This window comes from Eubalaena glacialis, chromosome 9, assembly GCF_028564815.1.
Source record: "Eubalaena glacialis isolate mEubGla1 chromosome 9, mEubGla1.1.hap2.+ XY, whole genome shotgun sequence".
Lineage (NCBI taxonomy): Eukaryota > Metazoa > Chordata > Mammalia > Artiodactyla > Balaenidae > Eubalaena > Eubalaena glacialis.
In genome coordinates this window covers 117880502-117897310 of record NC_083724.1, presented here as the reverse complement: position 1 = coordinate 117897310, position 16809 = coordinate 117880502, and the positions used below count along the sequence as shown (strand labels likewise).

The 16809-nt window shown below is 33.8% G+C and overlaps 1 protein-coding gene across 2 annotated transcripts in view; it reads right to left on the bottom strand.

Moving 5' to 3' along the window:
* GLRA3 (glycine receptor alpha 3) overlaps window positions 1-6242 on the bottom strand; it is a 191011-nt gene extending 184769 nt beyond the window's left edge. The window contains exon 1 of one of the 2 annotated variants that reach the window (XM_061199482.1): window positions 6157-6242. In XM_061199482.1, coding sequence (XP_061055465.1) covers window positions 6157-6227 — 71 coding nt within the window. In that variant the 5' untranslated portion in view covers window positions 6228-6242. The remainder of the gene's footprint in view (window positions 1-6156) is intronic. The other variant, XM_061199483.1, reaches the window with a different exon arrangement.
* Window positions 6243-16809: the final 10567 nt, after the last annotated feature.

Genomic DNA, 16809 nt, shown 5'->3' with positions numbered 1-16809 from the left:
TTATTCCATGCAATAAACTATCTCAGAAGATGTTAATAACCTTCCCATTTTATGCTATTCTTAATTGTACCACTGAGGTTACTGCTTCTGTGCATCAAATTGTCTGAGAGGTACTGGCAATACTTCCTCCTAAAAACATCTCTAGTATGGAGATTCTGAAAGAATTTCAGAAATGCACTGTAACGGAGCTGCTTTTTTTATTTTATTTTATTTTTTGCTATTGCTTCCTCTTCTGACAACACCTGAGGATTTCAAACCCTGTTTCCTAAAATGTGTGTGGTTGCCATGCAGTTGTTAGAATAGCTTCATTTTCTGGGGTGGAAGAGCTCACTCTATTCACACACTTTCTGTTTGTTACTAAACAGTTGGTCCTGTCTTAGAATGCCTGCCTTCACTCCAGAACCAGTTCTCAAAGCTGACTCACTTATCTCTCTTCTTGATGCATTTTTCCAACAAGACAAAACTACAGCTTTCTTCTAGTGGACAAAGACAAACCACCCATGTTTCAAAATGGACATCTGCATACACAGGAGTTCATTTTCAATAAATACAGTTAATCCAAGTATAAGGCTAATCATTTGGTGAGGAGTTTAAGAGACAGGTTTGGTGGGAAAGTCAAGGAGGATTCATCCAATATGCTTCACATAGTAAGGAAAAGTTAAAGATGCATCTTCTCCAAAAGAATCCCAAAATAATTCCCTAAAAGTCTCCTGAGAAAACTTAAGTTTTTAATCATCCGTGATTGTGGACTAGTTTATGGATTAGTTGAAATTAGAGCATTCAAAGGCTATATAGAAAAGGGATAGATATACGCTATTGATCAGAGCAAGTCCTTGGGATCGACAGTATAAAATTATGATAAATCTATGACTTTGTCACTTGTTTATGACCAGTCGCACCTCCACAGTTTAGCACAGGACTCTCTCTGAGTACGACTCTGTGCCCTGCTCTAAATGTTCTACCTTCATCTCATATAAATATTTTTTCTGTTTTTTGTTCTTTGCGCACAGTGTGATCACCTTTGTAACAGTTTAACTGTTCAGTCTACAGTTCAAGCATTGTCTCTGTGTTCTCAGCTGACAGCAGGATACCCAGATCTACTGCTACCATCTCAAACTCAAAACCAAGTTCACTGTCCCCTTTTCTTCCAACAATCCAAATCCTCTACCTGATTTTCTTTCTTTAAAGAGATATTTTGATGAAAAATTCAAACATGATCTCCAAACTCTAAAATAAGCAGATTGTTCTTTTCTTCTAGTAGTCTTGTCATTGTTGTCTGTTTACATAGTTTTTTTACTATTACTGATGTTTATTAGCAATCTTATGATTAATTGTAATTTTGAGGTAAACTCTACCTCTGAAAGAAAGGGATTTATAGAGATATTTTGAGCCAAGTTACCAGACCATTCCTATAATGAAAACTATCCAGTTGTAATTAAATTATTTGCTTCTAAATTTCATCCATATTCCATTACGAAAGGGAGCTGCAACTCCACATTTCGGCTGGTTTATTATTGTAGTCATCTCAATAGTTGTTGCTAGCAGAATATGATGTTAAACCATAAATTGGAAATCTTTCAACTGAATTTGACCGTCACCATTCCCTTAGCATATTATAGGCTTGTATCATTCCTATTGCATAGAATATTTTCTTTATATCTCATTTCTGCCCATTGAACAAGCATCTTATAAGATCCAGCACAAGTACCAACCCTCTGGGGAACTTCCCTATTTCACATTGCCTAGAACATTGCTGTTTCCGTTTTTCTTTTGTCACTTGGCCCTTTGTATTTTCTTTCCTGCTAGACTCTAAGTACCATGATGAGAAAGGTGATAATTTCCCAATCATCCATAGCCAAACTGTACCTAGCACAAACATGTGTGCACAGAATGTGATGACGAAATCTTGTTGAATTGCTTAACATTACACATTAAACACATATTTGGTGATTGACTTGCCTCAGTACATAGTTGTGTGATCAAGGGAGAGAAAAATTACATACAAGAGGAAATATTTAAAAGCTGTTTCCTGAATCTGCAGAGCAAACTGCTTGAGGGATTGACTAGAGAACTGGGCCACGATCCTTCTATACTTAGGAAAGCGTATGATTATTTATAGATACAAAGGGAAGAAGCATGTATTATGTGTAGCATAATTTAAAAACACTATGTAGTATCCTGCTACAGTACCTACATACAAGAAATCATCATAATAATGACTTTATTCCCTAAAGTACATTTTTCTTCAAAATCTTACATAAGAAAATAGACCCAACATTAAAAAGAATTTTCCCCATCCTCCAAAACGTACCAAAAGCAAAAAACAAGAAATTCTATGCCAAAATGTTTTTCTTAGGCTTTGAAGTAAATCAAGAAAACATTTTGTTTGTGATTATCATAAAGTATGAAATTCATACATTCAGTGTTTTGACACAATATACCATAATTTATTCAAATAGCAAGTCTGTGTTGGTATCAAACTATAAAGATGAAAAACAAAATTGTATGTTGTGAAAATAATTAATTTAGATGAAATATTTTTGGCAGTTCTCCTGCTTTTGGAATTTGTTCTGTAAGCTCTTCATAATCATCACTTATTTACATTTCAAAGAAAGCTGAACACTGGTGTTTTGTTCTTTATTTTATTAGTATGAGAAGTAGAATCCAAAAGCCATAGGAAATTTTTTTCAAAACACAGCAATATCTGAGCAAAATGTGAAAATTTTAAAAACTTCACTACTAGGAAATTTAGATTTCTTATGTCTGTGTCTGACTTGTATTTATTAAAAGAATTCGCCTCTTTAATAAGTCCCCTTTAAATATTACATTTCTAATACCTGATGTATTCTGATAATGAATACTCCTAATTATACTATAGTAGTAAATGTTTTTGTTCTGCTGTTTTTGCCTTAATAAAACTCATTTACTGGGGTTTCCCTCGTGGCGCAGTGGTTAAGAATCTGCCTGCCAATGTAGGGGACACAGGTTCGAGCCCTGGTCCAGGAAGATCCCATATGCCGCAGAGCAACGAAGCCTGTGCGCCACAAGTACTGAGCCTGTGTGCCACAACTACTGAAGCCCACAGGCCTAGAGCCCGAGCTCTGCAACAAGAGACGCCACCGCAATGAGAAGCTCGCATACTGCAATGAAGGGTAACCCCTGCTCACCGCAACTAGAGAAAGCCCACGCGCAGCATCGAAGACCCAACGCAGCCAAAAATAAATAAATTAATAAATTAATTAAAAAAAAATAAAGTGGTACTGACTTGTAGAATCTCTGTGGGGAGAAAAACATCCTAATTAAAAAAAAAAAAAAACTCATTTACTAAAATGTAGAAATTATGCCAAGATAGAAACTAAAATATCATCTGTGGGCTTGCAATAACAGTCTACGAAAGTGCTATAAATTTTTATAATAATATTGCACTGATCAAATTTTGTACTAGTAATAGCAATAGGAACTCTCATATATTACTGATAGGAGTTTAACTAGGTACAACTACCTTAGAAAACTTGCAGTATCTACTAAAGCTAACCATACTCATATCCACCCTATATTCTAGCAATTCCTCTGCCTAGTGAAACTCTTGGACCCAACTCATATAGTCCCCAAAATGCACGTATTCACATGTATTCACCAAAAAAAGGCATGATCAAGGAGGTGCATAGCACCACTAGCCAAAACCTAAAAAAATACCCAAATATTCTTCAGTAGAACAATGGGTAGATTGTGATGTCTTCATATAATGGAATACCATACAGAAATGAGAATAAACGAGCTATTGCTACATGCTATAACACAGATAAATCACATATGTTTCATAAAAATAAAGCACACTCAAATAAGTATTTATATAAAGTTCAAAAGCAGGAAAAACTTTTATTGTCGCATAAGTCAGGATAGAAATGATTTTGGGGCAAAGTAGTGCTTGGGAAAAGATGTGGTAAGAGGGGTCAGGGTGAATGCTCGTGTGTTGCTGACAATTCTACTTCTTGATCTGTGGTCTCTTGACATGGTGTGTTACCTTTGTGCCACTTTATTTGGAACTTTGTTGTTTGCGCATTTTTCTGTGTGCATTTATATCTCAATAAAAAAATTTAAAACCTTAAACCTATGAAAAACACGCTTCTACTAGTATGTTATTTAATTAAAACTTCATATATGGTTTCTGGTTGTTGTTCTTACTTCCAAATTTCCCTGGAAATAATATTTTTAAATTAAAAAGATATATTTATGAATTTAAACAAAAATACTTTTTTGACTTTATTTTTTCCTTTACATGTTTCCTTTTTTGCTCAATACCTCACGAATAGGCTTAGCGAACAAAAAATAGTCTCCAGAAAGAAACTGTATTTTGCAAGATATTTCCAGTAGAGGGAGCTTCACTTTCTAAAGGAAATTTCTATAGAAAATTTTCCTTCAAGGACCATCACTGAAAAATAAAAATACTTAATTTTTTTATGTGTGATTAAAGTTCTTCATAGAGTGATGAGCTACTCTCATCTAAGACCAGTCTAAGATAGAGAAAACTTTTCTTCGATTTGTGAAAGGAAAAAGAAAAACTTGATGAAGAATATATGTATCACCAAAACTTCTATATTGGATATGTCTTTTTCAAGTGATTACATTTTTAGACTATTCATAAAAAGCATTTTAAACTAAATTATTTAATATTAATGAAGATAAATTCTTTCTAAGAATATATTATAACAAATATCATGGTGATTTACCATTATACAAATTTGACCTCATCGATCAAAATATTTTAGTTATTAACATTAAACTTCCTAAATCTAAGTATCTATCAACTAAGCTCTTCTGATTTCTTTGAAAAAAATAAATATGTGTATGATCTAAGATATTAAGAAATAATTATGGTAAAATAATCAATTTATCTTATGACATGAATTTTGTACTCCTTTCCATACAATTTACATAAATGTAATAGCTCTACATTCTTTGCTTTGATCACTACGTATGAAATTTGTAACAATTGTAAAGTTACAAAAATTTACTGTCATTAAAATATTTTTCACTGAAAATATTCTGATTTACAATGGTTTCAACACCTTACTTCAGAAAAAATCGATAATTTCAGAAATATAATAACCTTCACAACTAGTTCCTGTTACTAAAGGTAGTTATTACGTGATACGCTATGTTTTTCTAACGTGCCTAACGATGAAAACTTGACATAGCAACCCAGAAAAGAATATTTACATACTTCAAATGGAAATCATTATACACATAACTTAGTTACTCTCATTATTTGATTTCAATCTTCTTGAAAGTCCTGTGAGCCATAAAATGGAAATTTTAAGGTAATTATAATAGTAAAGTAAAATTTATATTGTTGGTTCAAAACTCCGTATGAGCAGTATCTTGCTTATATATTGTTTGATGAAGAATGGGGGTTAAATTACTTGATCTTGTGTTTAGTCTCTCTTCTCTTTTAATTAAAAAGAAAAAAAAGAAAGCCTACCAAATATGACTGGATATGATAAGAAAATGACACATCATAGAACAATTTTACCATTCAATAGGTTTCTTATTACTTTCTCCAAAATAATTATTCTTGGCATAGAACATATCTGGTGATTTATTTATTATTTTGCCTCCATGAACCAGGCTCTTTAGAAAATAGTACTTGCAAGGCCTTTATTATTTTATTCATTTGAACTTAACCTCTAGATATATCAACAATGTTCAGAATATCTCTGATCACTGTTTATGTTCTAGATTTTTTTTGTCTTTTAAAAACTAAGTAATGTTCCATTTCTAATTACTACATGTTTTGTAACTTTCAAAAAAGACAGCAACACCCAGAATTTATAATTCACTTAGAAAAAAGAAACACTTAAAGCAATTTGAGAAGGAAGACCTAGGCTTTGGAAATATTTTTTTGCTAGGGTAACCTCAGCTGCAAATAATATAAGATGCCAGTTACTAAAATACATTAATTAGTGAAAACAGAGCAAACTTACATGTTGTAGAGGTCTCAAGAGATAGACTGCTAGATACCTTTAGATAGAAAACAATACGATTTAAGGGACACTTTCAACAAGTCAACTTCGAGTTACATTCTTGGTTTCATCCATGACAAGTAGTTGCAAGGCTTGAATGAGTTCTCCAACTGTTAAATACAAGTGGACTCACCTGAGTAGCAGTGCTGCTTCCCAGAAGTAAAATCCCGAAACTAATGTCCGAAAGTGTCTCACGTAGGCCATGATACGGAGGGAAAGATTCACGACTCTGAAACGAGTCTTAGCCAAGGCATGGGGAAGGAGAAAGCCGGGAATGAGAGTGTGCAGTCTAACTGCGTGTGGTGTTGGTGGAGAGCAACGCCTGGAAAGCTTCAGCACCTGAGACAGCTCCCCGCGATCCGCGGAGACCCTCTCTTTCAAACACTTGAAATTCCCTTTCGACCCCTTCTCTGAGCAGGAGCTGAAGGGAGATTCACAGGATTACACATGTGCAGGTGATTTATACAGTGACAGCGGAATAACGGATGAGATGAGAAGTCTGAGGTGCCTAGGTTCTGGGCAGCAGTTCACGGGCGCTCTAGCGGCAAAAGAAGAATGCTAGTCCTTTCCTGACTCAGACCCACGACTGGAGAAAGAAGAGCAACTGCGGGAGCAAGGATGCGTCTGCACCTGCTCCAAGCGCCGCCCGCCCGAATCCCACTGCCCACCTTTGGGTAAACCCCGGGCCACTAGCGTGGCAAAGGGAAGCGGGGGCGGGGCCAGACGACACGGTCTTGCCAGCCAATCAAAACCGCACAGCGGGGCAGAGTGACAGGCCACTCACGACGGTAGGCGGTGCTTAGCTCGCCAGGTTTTAAAAAAAAAAAAAAAAAAAAAAAAACGTTGAGTAACTGGTGCAGAGCCTAAACCGCAACTGGAAGGAATTGGGGGAGGGAAGCCTCTGCGCTAAGAACTGGGGGAGTCAGCAGCATTTATGGATTCGGTAGCAGAATCGCCCTAGAGGGACCCTCCATTGTTCCCTTCCGGGAGAAGGCACAATTTAGTAATAAAAGGTCTTTTCGGATGTGACCCTGTCTCTTTGACCTTACATCAAATGCAAGAGTCAACAGTAAACTCAGACCCTTGGAGAGGTCTAGGGAAGAGCAGAGAATATGGTGCTGAAAACCAGCGGAACAGGAGAATCAGCTGCTTCTAGAATCGTCTCACAACCCTGGCCGGCTTCTGGCCGGGAAGCGTTGTTGACTAGAGTCAGTTGAGTTTCCTTCAGTGACAATACGGGTTTAAAAAGATGAAGGTGGGAAATCTAAAGAGATGGCTTCTGAGGGGACAACGCTACACACCCGTTTTTTCTTAGGCGTCTTCCATATCTTAACATTAAGTTCCAGGGAGAACGACAACTAGGTCATATGGTACATCTTTTCTTCTGCCATCCAACTCTCTCCCTCCCCCACCCCTCCATAACCATTTATATAGGGACTTGGATTGGAAGACTGGAAAGGGAAAGTGAGTGTGCGCGTGTGTGAGAGAGAGATCGTGCACACGTTTCCATGCTTCTTCATGCACCTCAAAATAATGGAATTTTTAATCACTAAAACTTAGGCTATTAGATCTTTAAGTGGCTTTTATTTACTATCAACTAGGATCAAAATATTCACTTCTTGAATCTTAGCTTTTTCCCAAAACTCCCTCAGGTATTTATTCTGAAAGCCCTACTTTAATCTCTTACCTTTCTCAATGACCAAACTACATGTCAAGAATGTCTTTTCTTTCTCACAAACGTTTTCTTCTTAATTAAATCTAAGAGCAATTGACATATCAATTATCCCATAATTCTCTGTTTAACTGGAAAAGTATGTCACTAATTTTTACCCTCCAAATGAGGGCACAGTGAGGAAAAAAAAAATCTTTCTCTTTACTCTTTAGTAGACAAGCTTATTTATATTCCGTGTAAAAAAAGAAATTTTGGATTTATTTCCATACATTACTAAACCTGTCTCTTTTCACATTTGGTTTTCCGACTTAAATCACAAACTTCCAGAAGCCTCTTAAGGAATATCACTGATTCTGCCCATGAATGTTTCTATCTTGAGAAGTTTCATATAATTTTAATTAACGCTGTTTTTCAGTGAATCTTTTGAAAGCTTTCTAAGTGCAAATGCTTTTTAGTTGGTCATTCTTTGAATAGCAGTAATTGTTTTAAAAACCACACACAATCAAAAAACAAAACTTACTATATTTCAAGAAGACCTGGGTTCCTTGCCTTGCTTCATCACTAACTGAGTATCTTTGTAAAAGTAATATATTTTTTAAAATACCTTTACTTAATATATCTTTAAAAAAATATATTTATTGAGGGAATTGAATGAAATGACCTCTGAGATTTATACTCTGGCCCAAAGGAGACAGCCAATGAATGTTTGTTTAAGTGAGCAAATCAGTGGATAATATTTAAAGCTCTGTGTTTACATTAAGCTGGATAATTATGTTACACGATAGCTTAAAAGACAGGATAATTTTAGCTGTTTCATCTTATCATTAATACGAAAACATAGGAACGTTAGACTTTATCAAATTTATATAGTCAATCAGGTTATTGAATATAATGTCATATAAGAGGATGGCTGGAATCCCCATATTACTTGTTTTTCTTTTTTTTTTTTGGCTGTGCCCTGTGGCATGAGGAATTTTAGTAGTTCCCCAACCGCAGAACGAACCTGTGCCCCTGCAGTGGAAATGCGGCGTCCTAACCACTGGACCGCCAGAGAATTCCCCCCGTATTACTTGTTTTTCACAGCACCATGATTATTTCCTTCAAATTACTTATGCCAAGCTACCATTCCCCTCATTTGTTTGACTTTTCCACCAGAGTGAAATAATGGCTGTTATTTAGCATAGCACCTAGCATATAGTAGATACTCAATGTTTGTTGAATGTGTCAATGATCATACTAGAAATATGATTATTTTTAAATTAGTAAACGAATGAACTTGTTACAGTGCGTGGGGTACTAGATTAACTTCGATTAAATAATTAGAAATGAATCAAAGTGCGCTGTAGTGTCTTGTTTCTTTTAACATTTGATGATTAATTTCCCAGTGTTTCTTGTCTATGGATTTTTATATTGTTTATTCTTAATCTCTATAAAGTCAAAATAAATTTTATGCAACTACATATTGTGGTAGCCATTCTTGTAAATTTTACTCTTTGGAGAATAATTGTCCTGATTGTATGGGTAGGTGAATGAAGGTGTTTTTGGAAAAATGACCGTTTTATGGCTGATGAGCATCTGACTAGCATTCATGTAAAATTAAGCTGGATTCTGATATAGCCAAATCTCTGCTCTTCTTCTTCAGGCCTTTATTATTTCCTTCTTGTACTAATAGATTATTTTTCACATTGGACAAGACATGGCACTTCTGAGCTAAATGAGATATTAATCTTCCTCATATTTAATATTTTCCTTTTACAAGGAAGGAATTGTAGCCCAAAGTGGTTAAGTGATGGTTACTAACCTTCGTATTCAGCAAGTTGAAGATATCAAAACTGAATTTGGTGCTTCAGGTGCATTGTCCAGTATTTTGTATACTACCACAGAGCTATCTTTAATGGTGTATTTTCACTATTGTCTCAAGATATATGCATATTACCTAAGCTACAGAAAAGTAGATCAATTTCAATGTAAAGATAAACCTTTTTTCATATGCTCAATTGTTACTACCAATGAGCTAAACATATATAATATTTTGTACATATTGCTAAAATGATTTGTTATTTAGTGAAAATTTTACTTACTTTTTTGAAGTTAATGTAGTATCGGGTTAATAACTATTTACTGAGAGTCGATCAGATTCAGTAGCATTGGGTCATTCTAGCCATCTCATCAAAAGCTTGTGTATGAGTCAAAATGTCAGTTTTAAAACTTATAAAAAGCAATGTCACTTTTGGAATAATTAGAATAGTCACATATTTGAATTAACACTCTGGGAAGATTGAAACAAAGCTTTAATTTAAAAATCAATCAGAAAGTCACGTGTTTAATACAAATTAGGTAGAGGAGAATTAATCCTATGGCAGTGATAGATATCATCACCAAGTATGTGTGCCTAGTGAATTTGTCTTTTGCATAGGGATCTACATACTGAACAGACTACAATAATAATGACATGTTAGCTGATCAGGTGACCCTCTTTTTTTGAAATAGTAGCAGAAATATCCAATGATTTATCTCCTTTTTTTTTTTTTGTCCAGGCTACAAAATTTCTCACATGGATCTCAGCAACAGCCTCCTAATTTTTTTCTCTTGCTTGCTCTCTTATTCCCCTTGATTAACCCTCCACTGTGAATATTAAGGGGTTTTTGTTTGTTCTTTGTTAGTTTTAGTATACCAAATGATGTCACTTCTATTCCTAGGACCGTTCAATGCCTTTCCATTGCAACAAATTGAAATCCACATTCCTCTTCACAGCTGGCTCTAAATGATTTTCCACTGACAATCTCCTCAGCCTCATTTTTTCTAGTGTGCTTTTCCCCCCATAATGCACCAGTCACATGAGCTGTTTCTTATCTCATGATTTCTCTACTTCAAACTTTCTTCCTCTGGGCTTCTTATGTCTAGTCTCTTTCAGCCATTAACTCACAGTATAAATCTCTCTCTTTCTCTCTCTTCCTTTCTTTCAACAAGATTTCCCCTAAACCTTTATATTAGGATTTATTTCCTTCAGAGATCAAATTAGAATTTGTTTGTCTTTGTTTGAATACTCCTGGAAGGCAGGGGAAATGTGCGTCCTTATGCCTGGCACATGTCTGGGAGATGGTAAATGAGCAAGAAATATTTGTTGAATGAATGAACAAATGCAGAAACTTTCTCTGCTCTTTAGTTCTTTCTTTTCAAGATTCCATTCTTACTAATCTCTTTTAACCTATTCTTTCTTCATAAAATTGTTTAGATTATAGTGTTCTTTCCAGGCCAGATATATTCCTTAGCCATCTAAAAGTAATCTTTGAGTTTATATGTGGGTCTTCAGTTCCCTCTGAGAGTGACTTATTTATAAATAAGATTAATACAATACACTCTATTATGATATTTACTTTTTTAACTCTCAGACTATCTTTTCTCCGAATTGCAGTGATAATTTGCCGTAATTCCCTAAATGACTTCGAATAGTGGGATATTTGAAGCGCTTAATTGACTGGATATTTTGTTCTTTCTCTGAATATTTGGTCTCAAGGAGGCACGACTTGTAAAAGTACTTCCAAATTATTTCCTTAAACCGTTTCTTCACCAACAAATATAAGGTTTATAATATGCACCATCTCAGGAGCTTCCTGAGATACACATGTGAATGGGAAACAAATCTTGTCCTAGAGGAACTATAATACACATAGTGTGTAAGGTGTACGTGAATATTCATAGTATCTCATAGAATGTAAGTACTGAAAGAAGCAAAGAGAAATGCTATGGGAATTCAAAAGCATTACTTCAAAATAGAAAGCATGAGTAGATTAGAAAATGTTGATAGAGTGCGGAATATTCAACAAAGCTTTGAAACCAGTTCATGGTTCATTTCTAGAATTTGAATGAGTGGAAACTATAGCAGAAAAACTTTGTAGGAGGGTAAAAAAAAAAATCTTCAAAAGCTTAGAAGCAGAAAAAAGTGGGGCGAATAGGATTTGAGTAATAATATTTGTGCAGTTAACTACTGTATTGGCTATTTTACATCTTATCTTAATTTCTGCTCTCAAGATTCTAAGATATATATACTTCTGACCATGTTTTAATAATGAGGAAACTGAGTTCCCATGATTTTAAGAAGCTTTTCCAATATCATACTATTATTATTTTAAGGCAGAAATGACCTTCAAATTTTATCTAACTTCTGAACAATTTATACTATTGGTATGAAAAAAGGGATGACTGAAGGAAAATAGTGGGAAATAAGTTTGAGGCATATCATGGAGGACTGTAAATACTGGGTCAAATAATGAACAAATTTAAAAATTGTTGCTAAGTTTTCTGGTTGGTTGACAACATGTAAATGTGGTTGTAATGTCAGGAGATACCTTCACCCACTTGTTAATACACCAACCAATAAAACCTCCATTTCATACTTGCACTCCTGAGGAGGTTTTCTCATCATGTAGATTTTTTTCATCACAGGCCTCTTATATAAATATAAGAAATATAAAAAGCTTTAAAACAAACAAAACCCAAAACACCACAACCTTAACTGATGTTCTTTTCATTTTTCACCTGAGATGAATTATGAGTATGATACTCGTTCTCAGTATCATATATGTGTCATGATATGCTAAATTGATTACGGCAGTCAACTACAGATTGGAGTATATTGCAATACGTTATTTTCAAAATGAGTAACAACACTACTTCCAAATAAATCCAATAGAATATTTTCTCCAAAACTCTGATTTAATTTGAAAGTGAAGAATATTCATATATATTGTTAAATATCCAGGTTAGAAAAAAACTGAAAATTTCAGCAATCCCTTAGCCTTATCATACTTTATATATTCATATTGATTATCACTAAAATAATATTATTTTCTTCATTCAGAGGTCAGCCACAGGACATATACTACTACTAAACTTTAATTACTTGTGATTTGAAGTCTAAATATTGCAATTCTATTATTGTTGGATAATACATAATAAGGCATATATCCATCTACACAGCTTTTGTCAGAAACAAAGTAAGAAGATAATTAGGGTGCATATACAATCATCAGAATATGTAATGATATGCTATAAAAATTAATAATTTACCTCTATAGAAACAATTATAATCCATGAATTGATACAACTAATAAATATTCTATGATTTTGACTATTAGTTTCTAATTTCTGAAAATGAACAAATTTATATGTATTTTACAAGGAAATTATCACTCCCAACTTTCTCCAAAATTTCTTTTAAGATTTTCTTAATGATTTATTTTTAGTATTTTTGACAAACTAAAAAAAAAAAAGCCCATTCCCCAAATACCTAAAGTACTAAGAAAAAAAAGCTCATCCCCCAAATACCTAAAGTATGAAGAAAATACTTGTTTAAAAAACCTAAGTGGTAAGCTGAGATTGCATATAAATCAGAGGCCCAAACTGATGAAAAATCAGGAAGCTAAAAAAGCAAGTGAGAACTAAAGCTGAAAAGATTCCAGTAGTAACCAGTTGATCCCTCTTGGACTGGAGTTTCAGTGTTTACCAGTTGCCCACTGAATTGGAGGCAAGGACTAGAACTCAAAGACCTAAAAGACTTGTTTTTTTTAACCAGAAATCCCTGGAATTGATAACCACAAGAAGCAATTGAGAAAAACTATCCACATCCCAAAGGATTCTGAGAAGGAAACTTGTCTGTCCCAGCTTTAGCTTGGAATGGAGGAAAAAAATCTCATTGAAGAGTTATTTGCCAAAAACTAGCTCACACACAGTTTTGAGCCAGAATTAACACCACATGTGGCCACATAAATGCAAGTTACAAATGTGTATTTAATTGGTGCTGTCAATGTAATATCCTTAGAAAACTGGCAGAAACAACTATAGTTACTTCCTAGAGGAATATATCTTAGGACCAAGTCTGAAAGCATTTCCTTAGATAAAAGTTCAAAGAACATATGCTCAATATCAAAAAATAAAACACATGAATAGACAAGCACCATGAGTTACAGTCAACAAAGCAGTTAAAACAGAATTCCAAGTGCAAAGACTGTAGGCATTTGAATAAATGGCAACAGAATATAAAATAAGTGTGTTTAATATGTGAAAAGAACAAAAATATGACTAGGACTATAAAATTGGCCAGGTAGTTGTGAAAGATAGCCAAGAGAGTATCTAGAAGTAAAAATTACAATAGCTGAAATTTAAAAAGCATTTGATAGCTGAAATAGTGGATTTAATATGATGAAATATAATTAGTGGGTTAGAAGATAGATCCAAAAATTTACACAGTGTGAATCACGCAGAGTAAAACATATTCAAAACAGGTTTAAAGACACAGCGAAGAGATTCATAATTTCTTACAAACATTAGATTTGTGTTCCCCCCAAAAGAAAGATGTGTAAATTAAATGGAGGGTAAGTAAAATATGAAGAAATAATAACTGGAAATTTTATCAGAATGATTAAACATGAATTCTCACACTATAGAAGTGCAAAGTGTCCCAGTAGGACAGGTGGAGAGAAAACTACAACTAAAGTCATCTTAATACTGTTAAAGAAAAAATATTCAATACCAATTGTTAAAGCACAGTAAGGAAGACTTTATTCAAGGGGGTGAGGGGACTATCACGATAGGTAGAGGACCGCTGAGATGGAATTCTGCAGTGGGGGAGAGAGATTAAACTCAGCTTCAAGTACAGCATGGGCAAGTGGCAATTTATAGCCAAGGAGCATGGTGGGGGTGGGCGGCTAGAATAGTACTAAGAGGAAACAGGGGTAAGGGGAGATTCTGGCTAAACCAACCTAACAGGATTCTTGCTGTGGGGCAGGCCAGCCCACCTTGGGGCTGGTGGAGGATGAGGAACTTGATGAGATATCAATGGTCACCAGATATTGAAGCGGGGAGGGGATTCTGATTAAAATGACTTAGCAGAATTCTTGCTAAAATTGGACAATGCATAGATGAACACAGAAGCCAAAAGTCAGGCCAAGTTGGAAAAGAGTACAGGGGAGGCTGAGAAAATTTTGTCAATACAACTAGGTATTACTAAAGACAAATAGAAGGTCTCAAAATCCACTACAGAGAAAAGACAGATTATTTTTTAAAAATGAAAATAAAGACTAACAGCTATATATAGTTTGTAAGAATCAGGAATAAGCTAAAGGCTATCTGGAAGGGTAAAACTAAAAGGAGGGGGGAAAGTACATCAGGTAACTCCTAACCAAAAAAAACCAAAGCTGGTGTAGCCCACTAATTTTAGACAAAATTAAAGGAAATTACTTATGTACAGAGAAAGAGGGTCTTTATATAATGAAAAAAGTTTCACCAAATAGATATGAAAACTAAATTTGTATGCACTTAATGAATAATACAGCTTCAAAACTGTAGAGCAAAAAAAAAAAAAAATCCACCACTATAAACTATAATGGGATAGTTTAATATACTATTCAGTAGCTGTTAGACCAACCTTACAAGAAAATCTGGATATGAATTTTGAAAAAATTCTTTTCAATGTTTTATATATATGTAATTAACAAATTCATTCTAATGAATAGTTATACAATATTACATCCCAACATTTTGTAATAAGCATTCTTTTTAGACATGCATTGAACATCTATAAAAATTGAACATAATAATGTGGGCTATAGATAAGTTTCAACTAATTTAAAGAGGTGGTATCATCTCAGAAAATGAACCCATGGCTGGAATTCAATAAAATTAAAATGAATAAACATGCATTAAGAAACTTGTGGATACAAGCAATGATATAAATAATAATTAAAATTTAAAGATAATAAAAATACTACATATTAAAAGAAGATAAACCTGTGATTAATTAGAAATGTGTAGCCTTAAATGGTCATAAAATAAAGGCTGAAAATAAGATACAACTTATGATGTTGGAATGAACAAATGAATGAATCTCATAAATGTAGAAGAATAAGAAACATAAGAACAAAAATAATTAAATGGAAAACAAATATGAAATAGATGATCATGAAAGCAAAATGTTTTTGAATTTATATTTTTCAAATTTAATAATAATATATTAGTCAAGTACTGGTAGGCAGAGTATTTCTTAAAAAATCAAGAAGAATAAAGAATGACAACCCAATAGAAAACAAATATGGAAAGATTTCAGGAACAGGAATTAAAAAAAAAAAAAAGAATTAGGTCATTTATAAAGTTAAAGATGTTGAACTTTATTTGTAGTTAAGGAATGCAAATTAAATGAAACACAATTTTAGAGCCAACAGATGGGCAAAGTTAAGTTTAATCATAATACCAATTGTCCCAAGATTGTGGATCAATGTAGAACTTATACAGTGTTAATGAAAATATACACGATATTATACCAATTAATCTAACGGTTGTGAGCACGTTGTGTATTTTGTTTGCAAAAGGAAACTGTCTATTCTCTCCTTTTAAATTAAAATTCTCTAAAAAATTATTTTGAGTGGCATATTTTGGAATATTTCTTTTTTAAAAATTTTTATTGGAGTACAGTTGATTTACAATGTTGTGTTAGTTTCTGCTGTACAGCAAAGTGAATCAAAGAATATTTCTTTTTTAAAGTCTATTTAGCTAAGAAGTTAGTAACTATCCTATTTAACAAAAAGTGACATTGTTTAAAATGATTCACTAATTCTTTTACTCTTGAGTCTTCAAACTAAAGCTTCTTTTCCTTTCTGTAATTTTCCCTGCCTTTCACTAAACTTAATTGAAATGTAGGCTATGAGTTGTTTTACTAGAGAGGGTCCCACCTGACACTGAAATAAAGTGATTAGACTTAAACAATGACAAGTTCTTAAGCCCATTAGTTACTTTTCTGCTTTAAAAAAAAATGTATTGCAAAGGCAATATTTTATGCTTTATTGTTCACTCAAGTGAAAATGCAAATAAATTACCCAAAAGGTGGTTTATAGATAAGAGAGTTTGTAGTAGCAATAATGCCTTTGAGTGTTTTTATAAATGCTCATTTATTTTTCAGCTGGTAATATGTAGGATGAACATTTGAAATTTTAGTTTCTTATGATAATTGTCTCTTGGCTCTCATGATCCCCTCAGGTCTTTTGGACTAGAATCCTTTTATCATTCTATCTACCTGCAGAATTTTGTGTTGCAATATGCCTACCTTAACGGCATCTGAGG